The sequence below is a fragment of the Ptychodera flava genome, chromosome 3 (genome assembly GCF_041260155.1).
Source record: "Ptychodera flava strain L36383 chromosome 3, AS_Pfla_20210202, whole genome shotgun sequence".
Lineage (NCBI taxonomy): Eukaryota > Metazoa > Hemichordata > Enteropneusta > Ptychoderidae > Ptychodera > Ptychodera flava.
In genome coordinates this window covers 21,675,355-21,700,657 of record NC_091930.1, presented here as the reverse complement: position 1 = coordinate 21,700,657, position 25,303 = coordinate 21,675,355, and the positions used below count along the sequence as shown (strand labels likewise).

The window sequence follows — 25,303 nt, the reverse complement described above, 5'->3', positions numbered from 1 at the left end:
CTTGTCCCCACTGTAAAACTGATGTCATAACGTCATGACTAAAAATTCCGATCTGCGTCTGGTTGATACTGCTGTAATTTTATTTTGTCTGTTTCAAGACCTCTCCTCAGAGTTACCGGCTATGAATTTCCAGTGTGAAAATTTACAAATGTAATGGGGTAAATGCGAGACCATTACCAGAGACAATTTGAGTGGACGCTTCGTCATACAAACAATTACAATACTCAAGTTTACATCCAGTCCACTAATGAAATTGCGTGCCTTCGTTGTCCGTCGGCCTCTCAGTTGACAAGATTGAGAGTATGTTGATTTATTTACGTAGTAAATCCTTGCGCGTGAAAGTTAACGATCAAATATTTTCTCCTGATGACTATCATAGTATCTATTCTGATATCCCTCACAATAGTCAGAGTTTTGTCGAAACCCACGCCTGCCAAGTGGGTAGGCTCACTACATGCATGTTATATCCATATCCAAAACATGGTTTACCGCCGCGCCGCACGTACGTGCAAGATACCGCGAAAGTATATAGTCAAGCCTAGCTAAATTTTGTGATTGCCCTAAACATTAAAAAATGTTGGTCTTGGTAAATGATTTTGAAGGATCGGAATACCGATATTTGCTTTTGAGGAAAGATTTCGGATGTCGGAAAATATTTATCAAACTTCAATACTCGAAACAATCACAGTACACAGCATGTACTACCGTATGAATACATTTCATAGAACGGCGGCTTGGTGCAAACAAATTCAGTGGTAGTCAAAACTCACTAAAAATTATGTCAATCCCCACAAAGTTTGTTTTGCGTTGAGTAAACGATTCTTACTCATTGTAAAGAGCGTTCACGATCTGCAAACGGGAAAACAAATCAAAAATTCCAGTCGCTAAATACACGTAATGCTATGGCATTTTGCTCAGACGCGGCGTGAAATCTGCATTGCATGCTATACCATTGATGGATTGAAACCCCGATCACTGAAATTCCTCAGGAAAATAAAATGATCTACAAATATTGACATTACTTTTATATCCAGAGCTAGTGTGAGCCTCTCGGGGGTCTTTTTGGACCCAAATCCAACGAGGCTGTCGACTTTGTAGCCATATCGATCGTGTACGTCCGAAAACCAATCAGAACACGTAAAGCTTTTTGACAGTACCGATTAAAACCAATCAGAAATCGGCTACCAACGAGCCTTAGGGGCTGCGCCTCTGTAGCACAGCGCAGCCAACGGTAGAATTTGGACAGGAAAGAATTCATAACGTGTGTAAAGATCATTATTGCAGGCCTTGAATAGGGAAAACAGGCGGCGGCAAGACCTGTGTCAGACAGCGATTTGCCGCCGGTGACCGGCTATAATTGACAGCCCTGATCATCCCCAAAATTGACGAATAAATTTTGATCACATTGTAGTCAATGTCAAACTGTAATCAAACCTATTATAGCCTTGGTAGTTGCAGAAATGTGTGAAATCAGGTCAACTTTCATCCAAGGTCATCCAATACCAGTAACAATCTTACCAAAACCATAGCTGTAGCCTTAGGGGGCCATGGATAATTAAAACATGGGCACAGTAAACACAACTAGGTGAGTTCCACTTCAACCCCCCAACACCCCCCCACCCCCACCCCCTTCCCCTTAACGAAAGTTTGTCAACAATGATGCGACCAACAGAATGAAATGAATTGAATTCAAAATGATTATTATGTTGTTTTACTCATGCGCTGAACCAAATGTTCCGGTATGTCAAAGTAATGCTGGTGTAGAACCAGTGCTCCACTGGCATGGTACACACCAAACAATATAGCGCTACATTTTTGATACACAAAAACATGTATGTTGCAATATAAAAACATGTAGTGTGATTTTTGCGCACAGTGCCACTGTAATCAAAATACAGCCACAGCACCAACCCTCCAAAAAACCCCACAGAAATTGCATTTTGCACATGTTTTAATTATTTACAGTCCCTTAGTAAGTTCTGAGAGATGTAAGAGTAAAGGGTCATAAAATTTCTCTTTCAAAAATTGAGAAATCAATTACCTAGTCTTACACTGATCAACACCTCAAGAAATGTAGTTGCTGAGATACATACAGTAGAGTAGATCAAAGGTCATTCAAGGTCACAGCAAATGCAGTAATATTTTCATCACATAAAACTCAATTACTGCAATGACTGGTGGTTATTATATTGTGTAGAAGATTTTTAATATAATTTCATTGTTATTTTAAGTTTTATGCAAAAGGCATTATGGCTGTATATTAAACCGTAATCAATTGAAATGTAAATATCAATTCTATATACTCCGTCTCTGACTAATTATGAGGAAAATGGGAGTTCAAATGGCTGATTGGTTTCTGGGAAGGAGACATATGAATATTTTTCATGTTTACGATAAGTTGTCAGACTCATAATATGAAGGCATTGAAAGACTGAGGAAAGAGAAGGCTGGTATTTCTGAATACAGTAAGGATAAGAACAGTCTTTTCAGTGCAGATATGAGTGATGGACAGTATAATCTCTCCAGAATACAGTGATGGTTGAGGAAAACATTATCAGTGCAGAATATGGTGAAGGATGATTAATTTCACAACAGAATAGGATGAAGGACAACTTTGTCACAGAAAGTACGAAATGGGAATGTTTGAAACTCAGAAATTCGCCAATATTTCAGTGATTACAAGGGAAGCCTTATTAATGTGCAGACAATTACATGCAGCTAAATACAAGATAAAATGCAGAAATTCAGAAGAATGGAATCTGCACATCCTTTCACTTGTTTCTTTATGATATCTGTGATTATTTCCAATAAAGACATGTATATAATATCATAGTCCAACAAAACAGTCACATCTCCATATAAAAACCTTTCATTGAAACCTCTGATCAATTAATCACACACTGCTGTTCATACCTGAACATTGCCTAATTACCTACTCTGTTGAACTCAGTAGATGATCAAATCAGTCAGTCAATAACTCCTGATATATTTGTGAAACACATCACACTGCTTTATGATACAACTAACAGTGTTTACTGCAAATGAAACGAAACCAGCGGAAAACTGCATGTACATACAAGAAACCTCAAAACTTCTCTGAACGATGACTCAAGCCCAGGGGATCATGGGAGTATGATACAAGCCAATGGGGTGGCAACAGAAAAGAAAAGTGATAATAAAGCATTGTGTAAAGTATGACAAGGTCAGACCCAGCTGGTCATGGTGACATGACACGAGCCTGGTAGGAGTTACCGGTAGACAAGTAAAGAATGAAACCAACAATGAAAGGTGACTTGAAAACCAAGGGGATCATTGTGATATGATATGAGCCTGGGGGAGCCAAACTGGTGGAACGTGGAACAGACAATGAAAAAGCACACTGGACACTGGTGTAAACAGATGACTCAAGCCCGGGGGATCATTGCAATGTGATACGAGCCTGGGGGGGTAGTCTGGTGGGAACAGAATAGATGAAGAAAACAGGCGACAAAGAATGTGTGGGGTATGATAGGGGACTCTGGCCTATGGATCGTGGTGACATATCCCGGGATACAAGCATGGGAGAATTCAGACAGGTGGAGAACAGAACAAACAGTGAACATGCGTGATATGATATGAGCCTAGGAGAGGCCAGACAGGTGGTGACTAGAATGGACTGTGACAAACCCACAGGCAGAAGCAGGTGACTCAAGGGGATCACTGTGATATGATACAAACTGGGGTGAGGGGTTAAACAGGTTGATATTGAACGGACAGTGCAAAATGTATGAGGTAGGTGACTGAATTGGCCTAGGGGGTCACTATGAGATGATACAGGACTGCATGGGTTGAGTCAAACAGGTGGAGAACTGTTCAGACTATGAAAACATGCATGGATTGAAATCCAGGGGATCATGGTGACATGATACCAGCGTAGGGACATTAGACAGATGGAGAATGGTACAGACACTGAAACATTCCTGGAGTTTAGACAAGTGAGTCGAACCCAGGGTGACATGCATGGGATAGAGTAGAGCATGTGACCGGGGGCCCAGCATGCCTGGGGGAGTCAGACAGATGGAGACAAAACAGATGTTGATTGAACAGAGAGGATCATGGTAGTGTAATATGAGGAAGACATAATCAACAGAGAAATGCGCACAGCTAAAGAGATGTGACCCAGAACCCAGGGGATCGTGGTAGTGGAGGCTGGGGAGTCAGATAGATGGAGAGTGCATGGTGTATGGCGGGTGATTGGAGTCCCAGGGATCATTGTGATATGATATGAGTCTGGGGGAGCAGACAGGTGGAGGTATGGTGATTAAGGCAATGAAGCAAATAAACATTGTAAAGCAGTGAACTGAACAGGCATGTACAGAAATGCCAGTACATGCAAAGCAATGTCTCTTCAAAAGCATGTTGCCATCAATGGAAGTGCAAAGTCCATTGTAGCAGGAAATGTCAGTCACTGTGAAGCAAAGTCCTGCAATGAGCATGTTATCATCAGTGGAATGCATGATGTGAGGAAACTTATGTACAGATATAAAGGCAGTTATGAGAAATTACTAGAAAACTGCAATACTGCTAAGTGAATGACAAAAGAAAAGGTCTACAGTCCACTGCATTGAAAAGACTGACGCAACTGATGTGATGTAAATCGTGTTTTCGGTGCTGCCATAACACTGTTTGTGGTAATATATTAAAAATAGAGATGAGTCTGCTGACTGAAATGTTATATGGATGGCGATTCACTTGCAGGTAGACATCGAGCAATGTAAACTCAACAATAAGATTCATGCACTGGCTTATTGCACGTAGGCTTTGGTTGAGTATTCCTGGGGTCGCAGACACTAGCAAATGTATCTTTGTGCTTCAAGTTCAAGAAATGAAGACAGAGTTCATAGTGTAGATGCTGTATTGTAAGTGCAAAGCGATGACTTGTTGAAATGAGTCTGTTTCACACCTGGTGTTAACTGTCAGTGAATGGGGTTGCCTAGCAACAGGACAAAGTGTTCACTGTCACAGAACAGCACGAAGGTCTCATACTCCCCGGGGGGGTAACTCCCATAGATGGCTATACGGGGAGGGTCCGCGCGAAAGGGGTCGTTTTTTTGCACTGTTTGGTATCAGAAAGGGTATACTTTTCACGAGGTGTTGGTATGAGAAAGGGTCCGGTTTTAAACACAAACTGACATTTGTTAAAAAATCATGCTGTCAACACTGGAAACCCATGTATCTACATCCCAGATGTACCATCAATATTTCTGATCTGTCGGTTTGACTGTTGGTACCCCTGGTACGCAAGGCGAGTGAGTCGTATCTGTATACGTATGGTATTGTATGGTATCAGATAGCTGTGGAAACGCAGCTATCTGTTGGCGGGGTAGCGTGAGTTGCTATGCGGGTCAAAGGTCAACCCCGCCACTCACATAGCAACTCACGCTACCCTGCCAAGAGATAGCTGCGTTTCCACAACTAGGTATCAGAAAGGGTAGGTTTTTTTGCTCAAAACTGGTATCACAACAGTTTGGGTTTCCATGTTCGTGCGGAGCCCCCCCCCCCCCCCGTACTATTAGCCATGGAGTTACCCCCCCCGGGTCATACTCACAAGTTGTAGCAGAAAAGGAACTGAGATGGTTTGGGGATTAATTGTCAGCATTTGGGTGCTGTACAGGGTTTTGCTTCATGGGAATGGTGCATTAGTTCTGAAGTGGTGCATCTAAACACAAGAACAAAGAATTAGAAATGTTGTAAAAAATGCCAGATGTATGTTCTCTGTACAAAGAGCAAACACTAAAGAGGGGCTGGATGATGTTAGTACATTGTAAACCAGGAGACAGCCAAAGTAACACAAGCAGCAAACAACTGAATAAACTCAGCAAATGCTAGTGAATTTGATCTCCCAATGCATTTCTTATTTCCAACAGAAAATGTGAGTTGGGCCTTATACTGGTAGTAGCATGGGGAAAAAAGGAGACATTGAGTTTTCATTATCAATAAGGACCTAACAGACTTGAATATGCCACCAAGAGGCCAACAAAGAGCACCGAATGACGTGAAAGACAGAGAAAGACAATGTTTACATCATACAGGTCAATGCCAACTGGAGTATAGTAATATTTATTACGTAGCATATCCTTTGGATGATATTTCTAAATTCCAATAAAGAACTTCATAAAAATATCAGTGTCTCCAAATAATCTCCTTGACAATTTAATTGCAACCCCTGATCTCTTGACCACTCACAGCAATTAGTCCATAAACTGCCTAATTAGCTACTGTATCAGGGATTACTGATACTCACTTCTGTCATGACAATACTGTCCTCCTCTCTATTCTGTGGTAAAAATATTGTCCTTCACTATATTCCTTTGTGAAAATAATGTCCTTCAGCATATCTCCCTGGAAATACTGTCCATTACTCATTGCTACACCAACAACACTGCTTTCAAAACCACATTATATTAAGTGTCCCAGTGAAACCTATTCAACAATGCAAATATCATCCTTCACAGTGTTGTTTTGATAGTTACTGTCCTCTATCCTGACCTGCTTTGCTTCTTGCTATTCTGTTTTGTAAGTTCACCCTAGCCTCTTATGATAAAACTATTCTAGGAACAAAGAAACCGCTGATTTTTGACATGCCATCGATAAAACATTAAAGTTGTAGAATGGTGACATCATTAAACTGTTGAGTGGTGCCTGTGGTATCTTAAATTATATTTCCATGCCCTAACCTATGCATTTTAATTGGTTGAGATAAACCATGTGACATGCCCACAAACACACAGTAATGCATTGTTTACATGCCTGTGAATATGAATATTAACAATCACAATCACAAAAACAATTAACTTTACACTTAATATGTAATTGTGAATTGTACGAAGATCATAATCAATCACAAGATCAAAAAGAGCCATTTTGGGCCACGTTAAGACACTTTCCAAAAACATCTCCGGATTTGCAAAATTCTTTCAGCACATGACAGTGCATCACATATTGCACTGAGCTCACATATTCCATACAGTGCAGCACATCACTGTTCAGTGAATACAACATTTGTAAATTCTGGGGCCACGTTGTCATTGGAAATTTTTGAAAATTTTGAGAGTTTCTTGGGTTCACTCCCCGTCCAACATTCAAAAACGTTGATAGATGTATTAAATAAACAAAAACACCCAAATCTTTTTCAACCACTGAATAAAAACATTGTTATGACAGAAATTGTGCTCAATTGTGGTATCTTACATCTAAATTCAAATGCAGCAATGGCCATATTCACCCCCTTACAATACAACATTGACTTGGCAAACACAACATCGTGAAGACCCCCCAAATATTCTAAAAATACTTCAGAAATTAAAAAAGACACAGAATTCACTAAACAAATGTAAAGACACTGCCTTGGCTTCAGAAAAAAAATTCCACAAGATTGTAGCATATTAATTTACACCAAAAATTTGTTGAGATATAGCCTTTTTTCCTAATTTATTAATTATGCAAATTAGTAGTTACCACAAAGATTCAACTCACTAAAAAAAGACAAAAACACTGTCTTGGCCTCTGTAACATGTCTGCATACTTGTAGTATACGGTAATACACCAAACCTTTATTGAGATACAGCATAATTACCCTAGTTCATTAATTGTGCAAATTAGTAATTATTTCAGCATTCAAATTCTCTGGACCAAATGCAGTGATACTGCCATTGTTTCCCTTACATTCCAAAACAATTGTTGTACATTCTACTCAACCATTATTGAGATACAGGATGAATTTTTTTAATTATGCAGTAAGTGATTACCATATGGACATAAAATACAACAGACAGCAGGCAATAAAACTGTGTTGGCTTCAGTAAGAAAATAACAAAACTGTAGCATATTGCAACAAACTATTATTTAGATACTGCATAATTATCTAAATTCATTAATCATGTAAATTATTACTTACCACAAAGATAAAATTCACATAACACAAAACAATGACACTTTACTCAGTAACAATTGCACAAGATTGTAGTATTTTAAATTGCACCACTACTGATGTACAGCCTAATTACCAAACTTCATTAATTATGCAAATAAGTAATTATCACAGAGGTAAAATCCACCAGACAAGTGGCAATAAAAGTGCCAGGGCCTCACTAACAATTCACAAAATTGTGGCATATTACACCCAACCACTTTTGAGATACCGTCTAATTACCAAAGTTCATCAGGGTTTTACATGACGCGCATTTCTGCGTCCTTTACGCATAAAACCGGACGCAGGACCCCTCAAAAACTAAACCACGCGTCCCTTGGGACGCAGCAATATCTGTTGCTGGTGTACACCTTGCGAAGCTGCTGAACACGTAAAACACATCCCAGTAAACTTACCGACCCCGTACTTTAACCCTTAAAGTGCCGCGTCGGTTTATAAACCGACACGGCATTCTCGCTCTCAGCGCCACGTCGGTATATAAACCGACAGTGATTGCGTTCTATGCTTATGCCTAACTTAGCTATGCATTGCCGAACTCAGCCAGAAGGAGGGTATTCCTGACCCTTTGAACCCAGTTTAGTACCATATAAGGACTAAAATAATGACATCATGCAGCCTAACAATCGAAAATTCCAGTAATTTATGCGAACTTTCTTCAAAAGAGGTCAGCGGTTTTCATGAATATTTACATGTAATCAGGTCTGCAGTTTCACCCGTACGCGGATACGGCCACAGTGCATTGAACGAAACACGTACGTACGTTTTGAAAGCTTTACCATGCCGTAGACACGGAAGACAACTATATTATGCCAAGCTACTGCCCTCTGGGTGATAGAAATGATAGATTTTACAGTTTTTTGAGAATATTTTATGGAAAAATGACGCGATTTGGTGACCAAATCGATCGCGATAGTGAACTTCGAACGTATCGGCGGCCAAGATGGCGGCACTGTGTGATGCCTAACTCTCGACATGGAACCCGAGGTTAAGGTTTTCGAAGTCCAAAACATGCAAGATTGAGAAATTTGTAAGGATTCGGTTAAATTGAAGTGTATTTTGTGAATTTTCAAGCGTTTGACTGCCAAAAAGCCCCTTTAAACTCTTGATATTTGACCTCCGGCCGTCCTGAAGCGAGACGGCCATAACAGTCGACCCGGTTTGTAAATGAAATGTAGTTGTTCTGAACTGTTGACATTGCGAGACATTTCCTACGTGTTACGCATTTTTTTAACTGAAATAAACCGGACATGAAACTTTTTTCTCGATACTTAGTGGTTTCTTTCCATTTGTGGCGGATTTTGTGGCGTGCTTGTCAAAAATGTGATCAAACTTGGCGAACGGATTGACTAGTATGTATGGTAGTACGAGTCCGTGACTCGATAAGCCACAGATAGTTACACACGCGTACGTGAATTAAACTAATGTAAGTTGGGTCAAACACCAAAATTAATCGATAAAAAGGTTAGTGAAATGTGTTTTTGTCTTCAACTCTTCATTATAGTTATACAGGCGGTTCAAACTATAAGAGTCAGTTGATTATGCCCTATAGTTGTGTGCATGTGTTGCACAATAGTTACCCCTCCATGTACAATATGGAACCTTGTTGTCTCTGTGTATGCAAATTAATACTAATTGAACACAGTGAAGACCATGGCATTGATAAACTATAAAACATTTTTGTGAAATAAATTGGGACCCCCATATTTGATGTAGGACTCCCATTTTCTAACACCAGGAGTCCCAGGGACTCTCAAAAGTTAAAAGTGATGTAAAACCCTGGTTCATTAATTATGCAGATAAGTAATTATCACAGAGGTAAAATCCACCAGACAAGTGGCAATAAAACTGCCAGGGCCTCACTAACAATTCCACAAAATTGTGGCATATTACACCCAACCACTTTTGAGATACAGCCTAATTACCAAAGTTCATTAATTATGCAAATAAGTAATTATAAAAGAGATAAAATCCATCCGACAAAAGGCAGTGACACTGCCATGGCTTCAGTAACAATTCTGCAAAATTGTAGCAAACTACACTGAACAATTATTGAGATATTGCCTAATTACCTAAATTCATTAATTATGCAAATTAAATTATCATAGCAAAATTTAAATTATCACCAAAAACCTAAAGAATACAAAATAGTTTTCATTAGTGATCAGTGTAACATCTATAAAATTCACAAACAGATGGAAAATACATAAACCTACCCGATCTTTATGTTTATGGGCAAAAAATAATTAATTATGCAAATTAGTAATATTTGTAAAGTAATAAATTATTTATTTGTGAAGAACTTTGCAAGAATTTGTCAGTTTCATGTCAAAAGAAATCGTTATAAGGCAGTTTATTGTTTTATCAGCTGTTGACCTTTGACCTACATTTGCAAATTGATATCTCATAGGGAAACCCCTACCAGACACTATCAGGTCATTGTCAAGGCGTGGTGAGAAACCAGGAGAAGTCTTGAACCCACGGGGATTGACAATAAACCAGAATGGAGATGTAATTGTCAGTGACTACCGATATGGAGACAGTGACGATGGCAGTGTGAAGACAGTAACAGCAGACACTGCACAGATTCTAACATCTGTCACAGTTCATGGCTTACCTCACAGATTTAGACCAACAGACACAAAAATGGCAGACAATGGTGACTATTACACAGCGGATATCGGCAACCAATGCATTGTAGTGAGTGATGCAAAGAGTAAAGTGAAACAAATAATAGCAATGGGTAAACTGAAATCCCCCACTGGTGTATTTGTTGATAAAGACAGAAATGTTTTCATAGCAGACTACAGTGCAGACTGTGTAATCAAATGTAATGGAGATGGGGACATTATTTCAAGTCAACAACTCAGTAAGCCCTGGTCTCTGACCATGAATAGCAAATATCAACTCATAGTGTCATGTCAGGGTGATGTAAAGTGTATCTATGTTTTGGACAGTAATCTTGAAATATTGAATCAATTTGGAAGTGATCACTTAGTGAGACCATGGGGAGTTACAGTTGACAATGCAGACAATATTTATGTGGCAGATGGTAGGAAGATAGTGAAATTTGATAGACAGGGTGAATACCAGGAAACTGTAACTGTAGATGTAAACCCTTTGGACATTGCAGTGTTTACAGACGGTAGAATAGTTTATTCAGATGATTTCACTGTCAAGGTCATTTACAAGTAAGAAATCTGAGAAGACAGTCAATGCAAATATTGCAGCAAATACAACTTGTACAACTGAACAACCTACAAACACATCACCACCATAACTGACACAATTTCCGCCGTTTTCATCAAAACGCACCATTTTTTGTCAGCCAAGTTGGGGTTAGAATTTCACGTTATGACGTAAGGAAATGACTCCAAGTGGAATTGAAGTCATTGCTTGAAATTCTGTATTATTTTCAGAAACAACTTTTTGTAAATTGTGAAGTAATTTTAATTCTACTTGTTGTGATGCCATTGAACAATGTCAATAATTTCATTTTTCTCAGAAACTATTCATATTTTCCTGGTCATGTTGGGGTTAGAATTTCTCCTCTGGATGTAAGGAATCCAATAATGTTAAAATTAAATTCATTGCTTGAAGTTTTGTATAATTTTCAGAGTCAACATTTTGGAAATGTAAAGAAATGGCCATCTTGTTTGTTTTGAACTGAAGCAATTGTTTGACATGGAGTTCACAAATAATTTCATTTTTCTCAGAAACTATTCATATTTTCCTGGTCATGTTGGGGTTAGAATTTCTCGTCTGGATGTAAGGAATTCAGAAATGTAAATATTTAATCCATAAACTTAAATTTGTATTATTTTTCAGTCAATATTTGTGTATTGTGATTGATTTGAAGCAATTGTTTGACCTGATCAATGTAAATAATGTCATTTTACTCAGAAAATATTCACATTTTCCTGGCCATGTTGGGGTTAGAATTTTACCTCTTGATGTAATTTAGTTCATAAAATAGATATCAAAGTGATCGGATGAAATTTTCATATTATTTACAAAATACATTTGTTAATTCTGTACAGCATTGCAATGACAGTTGTATTCACTGTAAACATTCATCAAAGCATCGCTGTGAAATCTTCTCATATTTGTTTCGATTTCAAGAAAGACACACATCAGATCTTACCTGAACAATGTCCATACACTCTGAGACTATTCCTGGTCAGAATAATACCTTCCGATTTCTTGTTACAAAGCCAGATTTGTAAAATTCCGGGAGTAAATCCACAGGTCACTTCAGCAAGCAACCTGTACGCTGTGTTATGATTCTATGTGCACGTTTCACCCGGAATAATTTCCGCCATAGAAAATGTAGTCCCGAATAAAATCTAAACATTTAAAGTTTTTGCAGTTTTGTTAAGTTAATGATAGCAACAAAAGAGATAAGCTTAATCGCCATGGATCGCACATCCTACCACTTTTGTATTTTTAACATGTCTGTATTTCAAAGGATGAGGGACGAACCTGTTCACAATACAGTGTTGAACTCTTACGCGTATCAGCTGGGGTCTGATAGGTGGCGCTATTTCAATTACCGCCGTCAGGCCCAGGCCAGACAATATCGACTTCGAAAAATGAACTACGCATTGGTATATTTGTCGTGCATTGACGTCGTTTTATTTTTTATAAGATTTATAATCATTGAAATGTAAATAGAGCTATCTTGCCAGAAGAATGTTGGTTTTTTTGTATTTGAGCGATATTGACAACTGTTGGGTTTGTTACTGCACCGTTGATGTCAAGTTGTTTTACTACAGCTCCGTTGTTACTGTTATTTTACTGTTATTAAAATGATGCAATTAAGTGAGTATTTTTGGATCAGAAATTGTATTCCACGTTTTTCCCTTGTAGATTTGACTTGGTATAGTTAAGAATAGATTTGTTTAGGAGTAGCATTTTTTATGTAAAACATAATTTCACAGCAATTTCTGGTTACAGGATGGTGAAAACTGAAGACGTTGCGAGCGTAGATTAGACAAGTTTCTGTGAGATTAGTAAACTTGTTATCGAGTATGCCTAAATACTTGAGTTTTTTATAACACGTGGAAAAATTTTGCCAAAATGTGTGAAATTATAAACATTAAAGTTGTGTGTATTTTTTCAAGAATATATTGTGAAAATTTAACTTGTAGTTTCCTTCTATCTTCCAGTCATTGCTACACGTGGTGAACGCGTTTTATTTGTATAAGTGTTGACTTTTCAAATTTCTGTTAGTGAGCTGGCTTGTTATGTTAAATTACAGTTGTTATTGTTATCAAATTACTTACTTTTTTCAATTGTTTCATACTGTAAACACTAAAATAATTGATATGTTCGAACTCTTGACAAGTAGCCTACTAGTCAAATGCAATCTCTATTTTCACAGCATTGTTGGTGACTGCAGCTGGCATGGAACATTTGTATTTACTTGCAGAGATAAGATAGCTATCTCTTCGATAGGTATCGTTACTTTCACTCATTATTATCCTAACGTCACATGCATTATTTTTTTGGATATTGTACTGACATATACTTTTGTGTACTACAAGTATCTTAAAAACAGAATTTATAGCCAGTCTCTTGATTTTCAATCGTTTTTTAATGCATGACAAGTGCACAGAGTTACGAGGTTTCAATTTTTTGTGAGTGTATTTTTTATTTCATGCTAGATTGATATCAATATTGTTAGCCGTTTCAGAATATTACCCTAACCCTTGTAGTTTTAGTGTTACCGTTCACCTTTATGTGTTTATAAGGTAAACTTCGAGTTGTTTGTCTGAACTTTCATATCTAACAATTTGAAGAATCGCAATAAAACGAAATCACAATCATAAAATTAAAGTCTATGTCCTTACCATTCACCGATTTTAAATCGACAATTACGACGAATTTCCCAGAGAATCTATTGATTTGTGACATTTGTATGGTGGGTAATTCAATGCTTCGAGTGTGCACATTTCTATCGGTGAGTTCTGTCAGACTGGCAAATCTACTTCATAAAACTATGTCCATTTTGTACCATCATACACCATACACATACTACCTTGTTTTCCAAATATATGCGTTTCCTCTCGACGCTGATCAAGTTCCATACGACTGATGGCGCTAGTCCTTTCCTGGAATGCAACCGCAAACGAACGGTTTACACGGCTTACAGAGCTACTGGTACCAACAATGACTTGAGAAAATCAGTTGACAGTCAACATGCATTTTTTCCACTCTTAAAAACTGTATTGATAATGACTTGTGAAGTTGTGTTGGAGACATTCCCGATGTCGCATTACTGAAAAGAAGCAAACTTTTTCGTCGCTGTCATGTACCGAACCAATGGAAGACTTACGAGTCGAGTACAATGTAATGTTTTGTCTGATTAGACTGGAAAGCACTGCAATGATTACTACAGCACTGGAATATCCAAATTTCATGATGAATCCTGATCTAGATGTTATGGAGTCAGACCGCCGTGACGGTAAACAAACAGGAATCGTAAAGACACATACGGGAAAAATCGGTATGGCAACATGACCAGGACGGACGTCGCTAAGTAGTGAAACCCTCTTGTCAGGAGTGCAGTAAAATGAGACAAAAACAACTTACAAAAACGTTAGTACCTTTTAGTGCGATTTGAATTAATTCAACCGATCCGCATGAGTTTATTCTGTACATACTTCTTGAATAAACTTTTTTAACATTACAACTGACTCTCTGAGAATCAAGCGATAAAATAATGAATCAAGCGTTACACGAATTTACAGGTAATGTACCGACGGTGTGAGAGAGCGAGAGAGAGAGAGATAGAGAGAGAGAGAGAGAGAGAGAGAGAGAGAGAGAGAGAGAGAGAGAGAGAGAGAGAGAGAGAGAGAGAGAGAGAGAGAGAGAGAGAGAGAGAGAGAGAGGGAGAGAGAGAGAGAGAGAGAGAGAGAGAGAGAGAGAGAGAATTTGTTTTCCAGTTTAACGCAAAAACAACGAATATATTAATATATTAATATTAATATTTTCTGTGGTTGCACAACTTTTAGATGATAGAAATCTGACTGTCTCCTGTATTTTATTCTGCAAATTCAGAAAGCTCTGTGACCTTGAAAGTACAGGCATGCCATTGATATAATAGCCTATGTAGTGTCTCTATAACAGAAGTCATTATGCCGTGTCCAGCTCTGAAACTCTTTCAAGCCAATCACTCGATCAGAACATTGCACGGTCTACAACGAACTAGATTCTTCACTGCCGGCTTGCAACAATTTTGTCTCTGTTATAACTACAAATTCAAATGTGAAAGTATAAATCTGAAACAGATAATCCAGTAATGTTATCTTTTGAGATACAGTTATGATCCATTTATATCGGATTTTAGGATTATAATACCGTTTATCAAACGACGGTCATCAAATACAGATACAAATGCAGCGGCTCACATTATGTTTACAATGGCCACCTCGTCTGAACGCCCGTTGTGACGCCTGCAAAAGTAGTTTGTTTACGGTAGGCAAAATGTAGCAAATGAAAACTCGGATAAGCTTTAAAATTTGAAAACGACAACATAGTATAAAACAATAATAAACGACAGCGTGGGATATATTGATACGCCGAGCTACTATCGATGGCGGGCTACACTGTTTACTTTGCCTGGGCAGGTAAAGCATATTACACACTTCACTTTTCGTACAGTGCTACTCAGTGTTTGAGTTGGGTCATCGTGGAGTGACACCAGCTGAGGTTAACGCACTTCGTCGCTGATTAAAATCCAAACAAACAAACAAACATGGGAGGAAAATCATTCGAATAACATCTTGATCAGACAATTTTTAAATTGTAATTTAATTCTGGCTATATTTGATACAGTTTATCAGAGGAAAATGGACAGAAGAGCCATTGTTGGACGGACAAAACTGGTAACACCCGCTTTTATCCAAATGTCAGTGCTGAAATCTGGTTGGTTGTTCTAGAAATCTATCATCAAGTTGGAATAACAAGGCTACATCAAATAGGCAACTTTATGAAATTTCGATAATTAAAATAAGGTTTTACTGTAAGTTTTAATTAATTCTTCCCATTCTCTTTAATTTGGTTGTCTTTTTAGACGTCTCTTAAGTTGCACCGTGACTTAATTCATGTGTCTTCAAGATCCTTACGATGCCCGGGCCTTATTCAATCGGCAAATATCTTCAGGGCTTGCCATTTTATGTTGATTGGTTGTATTTTAGAATCTCCCTAAAAAGTATTGTCCAATATTGCCTTTCTAGTGCAGTAAAAAGATTCCCATGAATCGAGGCTGTAAAATTACCGTGTACGCGACTCGATTAGGTTAATACGTTTTCTAAAGCGGTTTGTAGACTAAATGAATCCTGGGACATTTAATAGAGGAAGTTCCCATAACACTAATAGTTCTCAGTCTTGGGCCCTTGCATTAGCGTGTGTTGACATTCACTTGTTCGCTCTTTCAATCCTTGATTAGCTCTATCACTATGCCTTTAGAGAAAGCCGGGACAATATTTCATTTTCCATGGTGTCATCAAAGTTTTATGTACTTATATATAATATCATAACCCTTCGTATTCCCTCTTCCCCCTTCCCCTTCTCTTTCCCCTTCCACCTTCGTTTTAGTTTTTCCCGGCCTACCTTCTGAACTTGTGTCATTGCGACCGAAATGTGATTAGTAAAATGTGTAGAAATTGTAGCCTTCTCAGTTGTCATACATACCAAGTGTGACAGCGATATGCGAAATCCAATATTAACTGTATTAGTCAAAGCTAACATTGCATTTCATGAAATACCGATGAGTGCCAATGTCATATTGTATGAGACTATCATATATCTGATAAATGAAAGTAAGACAGTCATTCCTAAACTCACCGGCACATTACAGTAAATACACCATTCATTCCACATGTTATTGGAATCTAAGGCCTATTTTTCGGCACTTAAGTGATGCTGTACTCTTTCCCTGAAGATCGGAAGAAACTAATGAAATGAAATCCATAGCTATCTCTGCAGTAGAGAGTCACGTGACTTATGGCCACACTAAAGTGTCAACAGCGTCTTGTGTCGTTATGGCCTTTGGTTAGCTTAAAACTTTAAAAATATAAATGCGAAGTTGGTGCGGATCACGCGGCTTGCACATCAACTGCAGCACTGGCCTCATGGGCCGTTATCCAGCAGTGGGTGCACTATGTTCACACCGATGTGACACTCCAAAATAAGATACTGTAAAGTTGTAGTCACTAGTTTCTAATTTTACCATATTGTATGAGACAGGGTAGTGTTGAGTGCCTGTTGAGTGCCTGTACCTATATACAAAAAAAAACATGAACTAAATGCTTTCATTTTATTATCAGTCCATTATCCAACGGGCGTGCTAGAGTCTTGAACTCACCGTCCTCCGATAGTGAGTCCATTACTCTGGTCATACCGGGTCTTGAACCGGGTCTCGAACCCACCATCCTCTGATAGTGAGTTCTTTGCCCTACCCACTGGTCCACGGTGCCCTTCAAATACGTTGAGCTTCATCAGCTACAATGCATTTGTAAAATGATATTAACAGGACCTGTGTTGTCTTCATTCTAAAATGTTAGCAAAGATATTATAGTTCACAATATTTATTCTCACATGTTGGCTTATTTCTCTTCATTATGTTTTGTTTGTGTATCTGCTCGATTGTCTTGTCACCCACGTTCAAATAGGGATACAACTATCACAAACTAGGGCACACATAACAATAATCAAGTCATCAGGATTATAACATTTAACTTCAGCTTTATTTAAATATCTAACGTTAAAATGCAGTAGGGGTAATTTTGCCAATAGAAGTGCACGACTGCCCTGTTACTTGTCCGAATGTCGTGAAATTAAGTAATGAAACCTCGATAACCTGCACGTGTTGCATGTTTTAAGTATTATGACAATTTGAGAAAATTTGGTGAAGTTTGTAGAAATCAGCTCATTTGCTTGTAACCGTTCTGTAAAAAGTATCGAATGTTAAAGCTGAATCAACAAACCTGCCACATGCATAGGCTATCTGATATTGAAATCTTAAACTTGTATTGGTTGACTTAGAAGAGAAGTGCATTTCATTCAGATGCTTTTTCGCTGTCAAAAAAGTGACTCAAAGGCTGCCGATGATGAACGGCCACAAAAAATTCCCAGATACCTTGAGAACGATCCTTTTAACTTATCAAAATAACAGTAGATGTCTACAATCTTCATCTAATAGGCGTACAAAATTCATTGCAAGTGAGTCGAGCCTTCATCGTGACTCATGCAGGTTGTGTGCCAAGATTGAGTGCGCCCTCATCGTTGAAGACCACTCGTAAAACGCAGTAAGCAAAGTTTAACTCTGTGTAATAACGTATCAAACCAAGTATCTGTAACATTCTATTCCATAACGCATCACATGTGATCTTTTACAAACATATAGAAAGAATGGGGAATAACGGACCCGTGCACACAGCAGAATTTTCCCAAACGACGTGAAAGAATATCATTCTGGCCTTTTTAGGTGTTAGATTGGTTTGTGTTGTCTCGACAATTTTAAATCATTTGTATTCCGTGCTATAATAAACCACCACTGGTACCGAATTTTTTGGTGTTTAGTATTAGTTGGTATGTATAAAATATGTCGTTCGCACAACTGTCACCTGACTCTTTAGGTCTCCATTAGAGGTGTTTGAGAGAGGTGTTCGTGTTTGTTTTTTTAGGGCAGCAAAGAGTTTGTAAGATATCAATTTTGGTCAAATGAGTGAGGTGGGTATGACAATGTCATGCTTATTTGCTTAGCAGACAGTTAGTGCTTGAATTCTCTTAGAGGTTGCATTACTAACCGACATGGTCAGTGGATCGACCAATAAGAGGGCGACTGACTACAGTTAAATGTTTCCTCATTTTACACCGCCTAATTTCTGCTGTATCGGGTCATGTCCCAGTTGACCTTTTCCAGGTCACCTGTCTGTACTTTGACACGTTATTTGTGCGGATACCGGGATACGGAGGAATTTGAACACTTCCATTCAGTCGGCAGTTGGTTAGCAAAAATTTCGCGCCAAATCGATGCCATAGATGAACATAAAGCGATAAAGTTTCGTATTACAAGCAAGTTTTCACACGCAATGTAGCTCTGTTAGGCGTCGATGGACCGCAGGAGTACTTAGGGAGCTTTCAGTAATTACAGGGGTGTGGGCCGGGGGAAATTCGCGGACACCTGTACAAGAAATTTGATTTTGGAATTTCACCAAAATGTCGATTCACTATGCATTGGGATCTATGATGTAACTATGAATATTTTGTTTCAGTACAAAATTAGATAAATCTGTGCATTTATGTATGCTTAATTGTTTAGATTGTTGTTCTTGATTAGACTAGAGTGGTTACAAGTCTATGGTTGTGTAAGAAATTTGATTTTGGAATTTTACCAAAATGTCAATTCACGATGCATGGCGGTCTATAAGTGTGTGCGTATTTTGTTGGTGATTTCCTATTCAGGAAATATCACACGGACAATCAAAGTTTTGGCCATAATATCAGCTTCTGTCAAAAGTGACCCTCCCCCAAGGTAGGTTTATAAGAAGTGACCCTCCCCCCTGAACTGTATTCTAAAAAGTGACGCTCCCCCCAATTCCCCCGGCCCACCCCACCTGTTATTATTTTCCGAGAGGAAAATTTCAGAGTTAAATACGTACTTCACCTGCCGAACACGTCGTCGTATTAGGTCTTACTCCAAGGCCGGTGGGGGAACAGATTCATCTTAGACGTTGACTTCCACCCAGTTTAAGATAATAATGCGTGTGATGTGTGATAGAGAGTGTACGAGCGTCAGTGCTTCATGAACTCCACAACGTGTGGAGGGGTCGCAGTCAGAAAAATGGTAACATCTATAAGCTCGGTTATTGAATGAGTACTTTTTGAGAGTGGATATTTGACCGAGCGGGTTTGTGTGTGTTATAAACTCTAATAAACTCTGCATTCACTTTTACTTACTGAAGTGCATCCAAGGCAATGCAAGGTCCACGTATCTCAATGGAAATAATAATGATAAATTTAAAAAGCTTTCTGCTCAGCTTATTTGTATTATTTCTGTATGCGAATTTGCTTGAATTCAGAATTTTTATAATGAAGTTTGTAAATATATGGCCATCGGAAAATAAACTACAGCATGCGTCATGAATTATAAAGGACAAACAAACATCTCTCACGGATGGATCAACTTCCAGTACGTCTATGCAAATGTACGAGAGAGAGAGAGAGAGAGAGAGAGAGAGAGAGAGAGAGAGAGAGAGAGAGAAGAGAGAGAGAGAGAGAGAGAGAGAGAGAGAGAGAGAGAGAGAGAGAGAGAGAGAGAGAGAGAGACAGACAGACAGACAGACAGACAGACAGACAGACAGACAGACAGACAGACAGACAGACTTTAATACACATTTTAATGACTAGAAACACAAGAAAGAGGATCTGATCAAATTAAGATGATATGTATAGGATAAAGCCCAGTACGAGGGCTCTTCTGGTATATAAAGTCCAACCCAACGATAAAATGTCGAGGCCGCAGGCCAGGGTTGGACTTTATATACCAGAAGAGCCCTCGTACTCGGGCTTTATCCGACTTAAAAACTATCGCCCCTAACTGATATATTTTCGTTTTCAATGTGTTTACGTCAACCGTCCCCTTTGTCAATGTAACATGTTTAGGATATGAATTAAAACTTTTATTTGTGAAATAGCCTTCCAATATAATGGAACATCCTATAAATGCCCTAGGGCACATTATATAAATGCCCTAGGGCACAGCAGATTTTGTGTTGCAGCTGGTTTCCGCTGTGTTACCAAATTTGAATATTAAAACGTACCAGATGTCTACAGAATATGACATGTTCACTTTGATTGGACTTTTGATTGGACAGTACTTTACTACGGCGCTGTCATTCGTTTCTGGAATTTGGTGACCAAGCTTTACGAGTAGATAAAACACCCTGAATTGAGCACTCTGATTGGTCAATCAATAGTAGATAGTTTTTAATGCAGAGAAACATACACCTCGGACAAGAAATGTGTAACTGAGATGAAAAGTGTTAATTTCTCAATGATGACACTTTGCTGTCATGCTGACAGCTACATATAATGAAAAATTCTGGTTGCCACCATCATATGGCGAGATCTATGAGACAGCCTGATTCTCAGCATTTCATCGATGTTATGGAAAATTGTCACCTTTCACCGCTTAGACTTACAATTTCCATATGTTCCCATATGTTCATAACATTGAGGGACAGAGAAAGAGAAGAAGTATCATTCGCCAAATTGTACTGCAGAGTTGCAGATACACTGCTCCATAATTCTGATTGGATGATGTTGTACACATATGATATCGCAAACAACATAATCTTCAATATGGTAAACACACCATTCATAAAGCCCGTTCAACAGCTTTGGCCTTTTCCAGCCAATCAAAATAAATTAAAATTATCTCGGGTTCCTGAACACACAAGATTATTCTTCACACTGCCACGTGTCATCAGGTAAAAACCAGTGACAAAGTGTTTCGTTTCTCTCAGTCGAGATTGAAGTAATTCATATTTGTATTTTATGAGACTAGAAAGGACGATATTAAAGTAATCAATTACTGTAGCTATTTTAAGGTCGTTTGGAATATGATGAACTGACCTTAAACGGGGTCAGACAGCAAAGGACGCAAAGACACAAAGCGCATTTTACATTGCCACAACACACGTGGGCAAGCAGCGAACCAAAGTTATTTAAGGTGCAACAGCATAAAACAAAAGCAAGACAAAATGACAAATACATATCTCTTTTGCCTTTGTCTCTTCGAATCGAATAGACTGATTCCAATATGGTGTTTTTGTACCATCATGTCACGTATATCCTTTAAATATCATGGCTGACTCCCATTGGTATCCAGAAACATTAACTTCATCCAACCAACCGTACGTTAGACCAATAATGGGTATTGAATCAAACATAAGAGACAAAGATAGAGACAAAGAGAGACTTAGACAGATACAGAACAGTCAAAGAGACAAACAAAGAGACAGACAGACAGACAGAATGAGAGAGAAGAGAAAGGAAGAAGACGTCAGAAAGTTTTATTAAAATATCTTTCTGACAAATAATAAGACGAAAATAATAATTCAAATTAATATTATTATTTGCTTGTTTCCTAGGAAGCATCTAGCATTAAATACATGCAAATACCATGGGCGTCATGCAATGTCACTTGCGAGATCTTCTTCGACTGGTCCATCGGTTAACCATAATAGTACGTGGCGCACATACGGACCCTTACCCTGACTAGAACACGCACACAAGATTTACTGCATTGCCATTGCCATTGAAAGTCCCACTTGTAAGTCCATCTAAGGCAAAGTTTAACTGAAAATAACAAATGATAAAAAGGGCGTTAGCATATTATTATGCAAAACTATGGCAATATTGAAAATCATCACAACCGCAATCATCATTCTATCACTGCCATGTTTTCCAAAATTAAAATCATTATTATCATCGTCAACGTCCTCGCCGTCATGATCATCAATGCAAATACTATCAGTTGCGAAATTTCTCCTGATCAATAACCGAACTATCAAACAGTCAAGTGACAGCTAATCTATGTTATCGTAGTATTACCACTGTATAAAATTACCCGATGAAAAGTTCAGATAAATTGACAGTTTAAATAAAATAAAATTAAATAAAAACCAGGTACAAAAGTCTGTAATTTTCTGCATGTGGAACAAGTGAAATGTGTATCTAGCACCGTGTTCATTGGATCAGTGTGAGATTATCATGAAAAATGTATTTCTCCACTCTATTCAGGTGGCCTGCTACCACTCCAACTTTACAATACATAACATACATGCGGGTCTTGTTTCAAACAACTGTGGTAAGGCAGACAGATTGCGATGAGACACTAAAAAAATTAAAGTGGTCAGGTAAACAGTATAGCTAACTTGGGATGAATATACACAGAACACCTGACAGCCAGTTGGTGATTAAACTTACCACCACGGGTATCTAACTCCGATTGCTCGTCCTCGCACGGAGCACCGTCACACGTTTTGTTTTCCTCGGTTACAATTGTCCAATAGGATAGCTTGTCCAAGCAGTGAGACTCGACCAGAGGTGATATTGCGGCGACATCTTTTATCGGCGGTTCCTTGACTTCTATTTCCTGCTTATCGACTATGGTTCCCTTGTCCGATTTCTCTTCCTGCAGACAGAAAGGAAAACCTTTGGTGCAAAGATAGACAATTTTGCCACAAGATAGAAATCCCATCCCCAGATCACAATTAGACAAACTAAGCAGGTAAAAACATGTGATGGGATAGAATAGAATATCACGACGAAAGAGAGCGCGATCTGTATTTGAAATCTAAAATTCATCGAAATTCCGTGCTTTCTATTTCAAAATTTTATTTTTATTTGCTTGGCAATGACTCTGATATGATGTCAAATGAGGGCAGTGCTCCTCGGGTCTGACATGCAGCTATACAATTCAAGAATCACTTTGCCACTTCTCAATGTCGATTGCGTAAAACGATGATTAACACAATAAAGACATCTTGTCAGAAAGCGATATGTGATCGGAAAATGATAAAACCGGGCCTAGAGGGGACAAGGTCAGATAGGGTATCGCTCAATAGAGGCTTGAAATGCACCAATGGCTAACTTATTTCAGAGAAAAAGTTGACTGTTTATACGTAAATAAACAACATTCTAAGACAAAATCGGCACCGTCAACATTGTAAATAGGCAATATTCTGTATCAGGTGTGCCCAGCTATAGACAAGTGCTTCCGTCTTTCCAGTGAAACTTACCTTGGATGCTTCCATATCTTTTTTCAAATCCACAGGACTGACTTCTTCGTCGGCATCGTATGCAGACAGGTAACAAACACCCTTGTGTTCGTCAACAATTGCATCAATTTTCTGTGAGAGGTGACGGATATCGATATAAGTTGTAATCAGTTATGTATCAGTGCTTTCGAACACTGCATTGACGTATATTGATTTATAAGAGGATCAATATTAATTGTCAGGCACCAGTATCTTGTGATTTATCGGCAGTACTAAATGAACTTTCCATTATAGATCACAACGATTGAGACAAATTAGGTTGACGAAGACTACCTCAACAACAACGATTATGACTATGATGATGGTTTAACAACAATAACAACACTAATAATAATTAATAAAATAAACATAAAATAATAATAACAGAAATAATAATATCGCAGTGTATTCCAAAATACACTTGCCTTGTTCACGTCCCGGACAATGTAAGGCGCCTCCGAACCGGTCTTCGGCTTAGCACCGTCTTCAGGAATGGTGTATCCGGTCCGGTAGATCTCCTCGCCTTTGTCGACGTTGACTTCAACCACACCTTCGTATGTCTCTTCACCGTGTTGAACGGTCACTGGGTATTTCTACAAAATGTGAAAGATATCTTTCATTATAATTGGCGATAGGAAAAGTAGATAATAATTTAAAACATAAATCTTAGTTTTGCAATATGTTGATTTCGTTTGACTTTTTAACATGATTAGTGAAGCTTTAAAAGTTTTAAATTTGTTAAATCTCGTTGATCGGCGCTGACTCGAAGACAAAACATTAATACCTTGTATTTCATTAACAGTTAAGTGTGAATAACTGGTTTGAGGCAGGTGTATATGTCAAATTTTGTTTGCGAAGAATAAGAAATTAAAGGGAGAACTAGAATTGTACAACTACAATGATGGGTCCCAACTTTACCTGGGCCGAACAGATTACTGTTGCAAGCAATGGCATCAGCAGGCTGCTTCGGAAACATCGTCGGACATCCATGGTGAGGAATACTGTCACAGATTCTGATTCTGACAACGAATTTTAACAATCAGTGTTACTGTTCTCTCTTTGAATGTTCGTGTAACTTTAATATACGAAACGTCGAAAGCTTCCAACCGGTGCCAATGGTTTTCATGACATTCTTCACCATATTCGCTTTATGAATTGTTTCAACAACAACCGGCGTTAGAAACAAGCCATAAGCCGATCACCATATTGCAATTATAAACTAATATCGAAATGATTCAGATCGACAGCCTGACTGCGCAGCCGCTGCTCTCTTTCAGGGAACTTTAGTAAATATAGTTCGCCATCGAATTCGAACAAACGATGTACGGCAACTAGTCATCAGAGAGTTCATGAAGTACTCGCACATACAAAACTATCAAACTACAAAAAAAACTTAACCAACGTAATGAATATATCGATAAGCTGGGTTTCTGATAGCCTAGTAACTATATTTTGTTCGTCTGCAGAAAGAGAAAGTTTCGTCAATATGAAGTACGGTGGTTTC

General features: G+C 38.4%; 2 protein-coding genes and 1 long non-coding RNA gene across 3 annotated transcripts in view; 1 reads left to right on the top strand and 2 right to left on the bottom strand.

The window, feature by feature from the left end:
* The window catches only part of LOC139129764 (uncharacterized), a 31,521-nt gene extending 21,033 nt beyond the window's left edge, over nt 1–10,488 (top strand). The window contains exon 4 of the transcript XR_011551663.1: nt 10,377–10,488. The gene's annotated coding sequence lies outside the window, so the exon portion shown is untranslated. The remainder of the gene's footprint in view (nt 1–10,376) is intronic.
* The window catches only part of LOC139129765 (uncharacterized), a 29,379-nt gene extending 15,590 nt beyond the window's left edge, over nt 1–13,789 (bottom strand). The window contains exon 1 of the long non-coding RNA XR_011551664.1: nt 12,111–13,789. This is a non-coding gene — a long non-coding RNA (uncharacterized lncRNA). The remainder of the gene's footprint in view (nt 1–12,110) is intronic.
* Nucleotides 13,790–22,033: 8,244 nt separating this feature from the next.
* LOC139125435 (uncharacterized) lies at nt 22,034–24,822 on the bottom strand. The gene is made up of 5 exons (XM_070691518.1): nt 24,718–24,822; nt 24,225–24,392; nt 23,782–23,892; nt 22,967–23,174; nt 22,034–22,336 (listed from the first exon to the last, which is right to left on the bottom strand). The coding sequence occupies exons 1-5, from the start codon at nt 24,787–24,789 to the stop codon at nt 22,212–22,214; spliced, it is 684 nt and encodes a 227-aa protein (XP_070547619.1). The 5' UTR covers nt 24,790–24,822; the 3' UTR covers nt 22,034–22,211.
* Nucleotides 24,823–25,303: the final 481 nt, after the last annotated feature.

What these genes read in the sequence shown, in the direction of transcription:
- LOC139125435 (XM_070691518.1), bottom strand. Translation starts at nt 24,789, where the DNA reads ATGGATGTCCGACGATGTTTCCGAAGCAGCCTGCTGATGCCATTGCTT. An exon ending in CAGTAATCTGTTCGGCCCAG is followed by an intron (nt 24,393 to 24,717) that starts GTAAAGTTGGGA and finishes CACATTTTGTAG; the next exon opens with AAATACCCAGTGACCGTTCA. An exon ending in TTGTCCGGGACGTGAACAAG is followed by an intron (nt 23,893 to 24,224) that starts GCAAGTGTATTT and finishes CACCTCTCACAG; the next exon opens with AAAATTGATGCAATTGTTGA.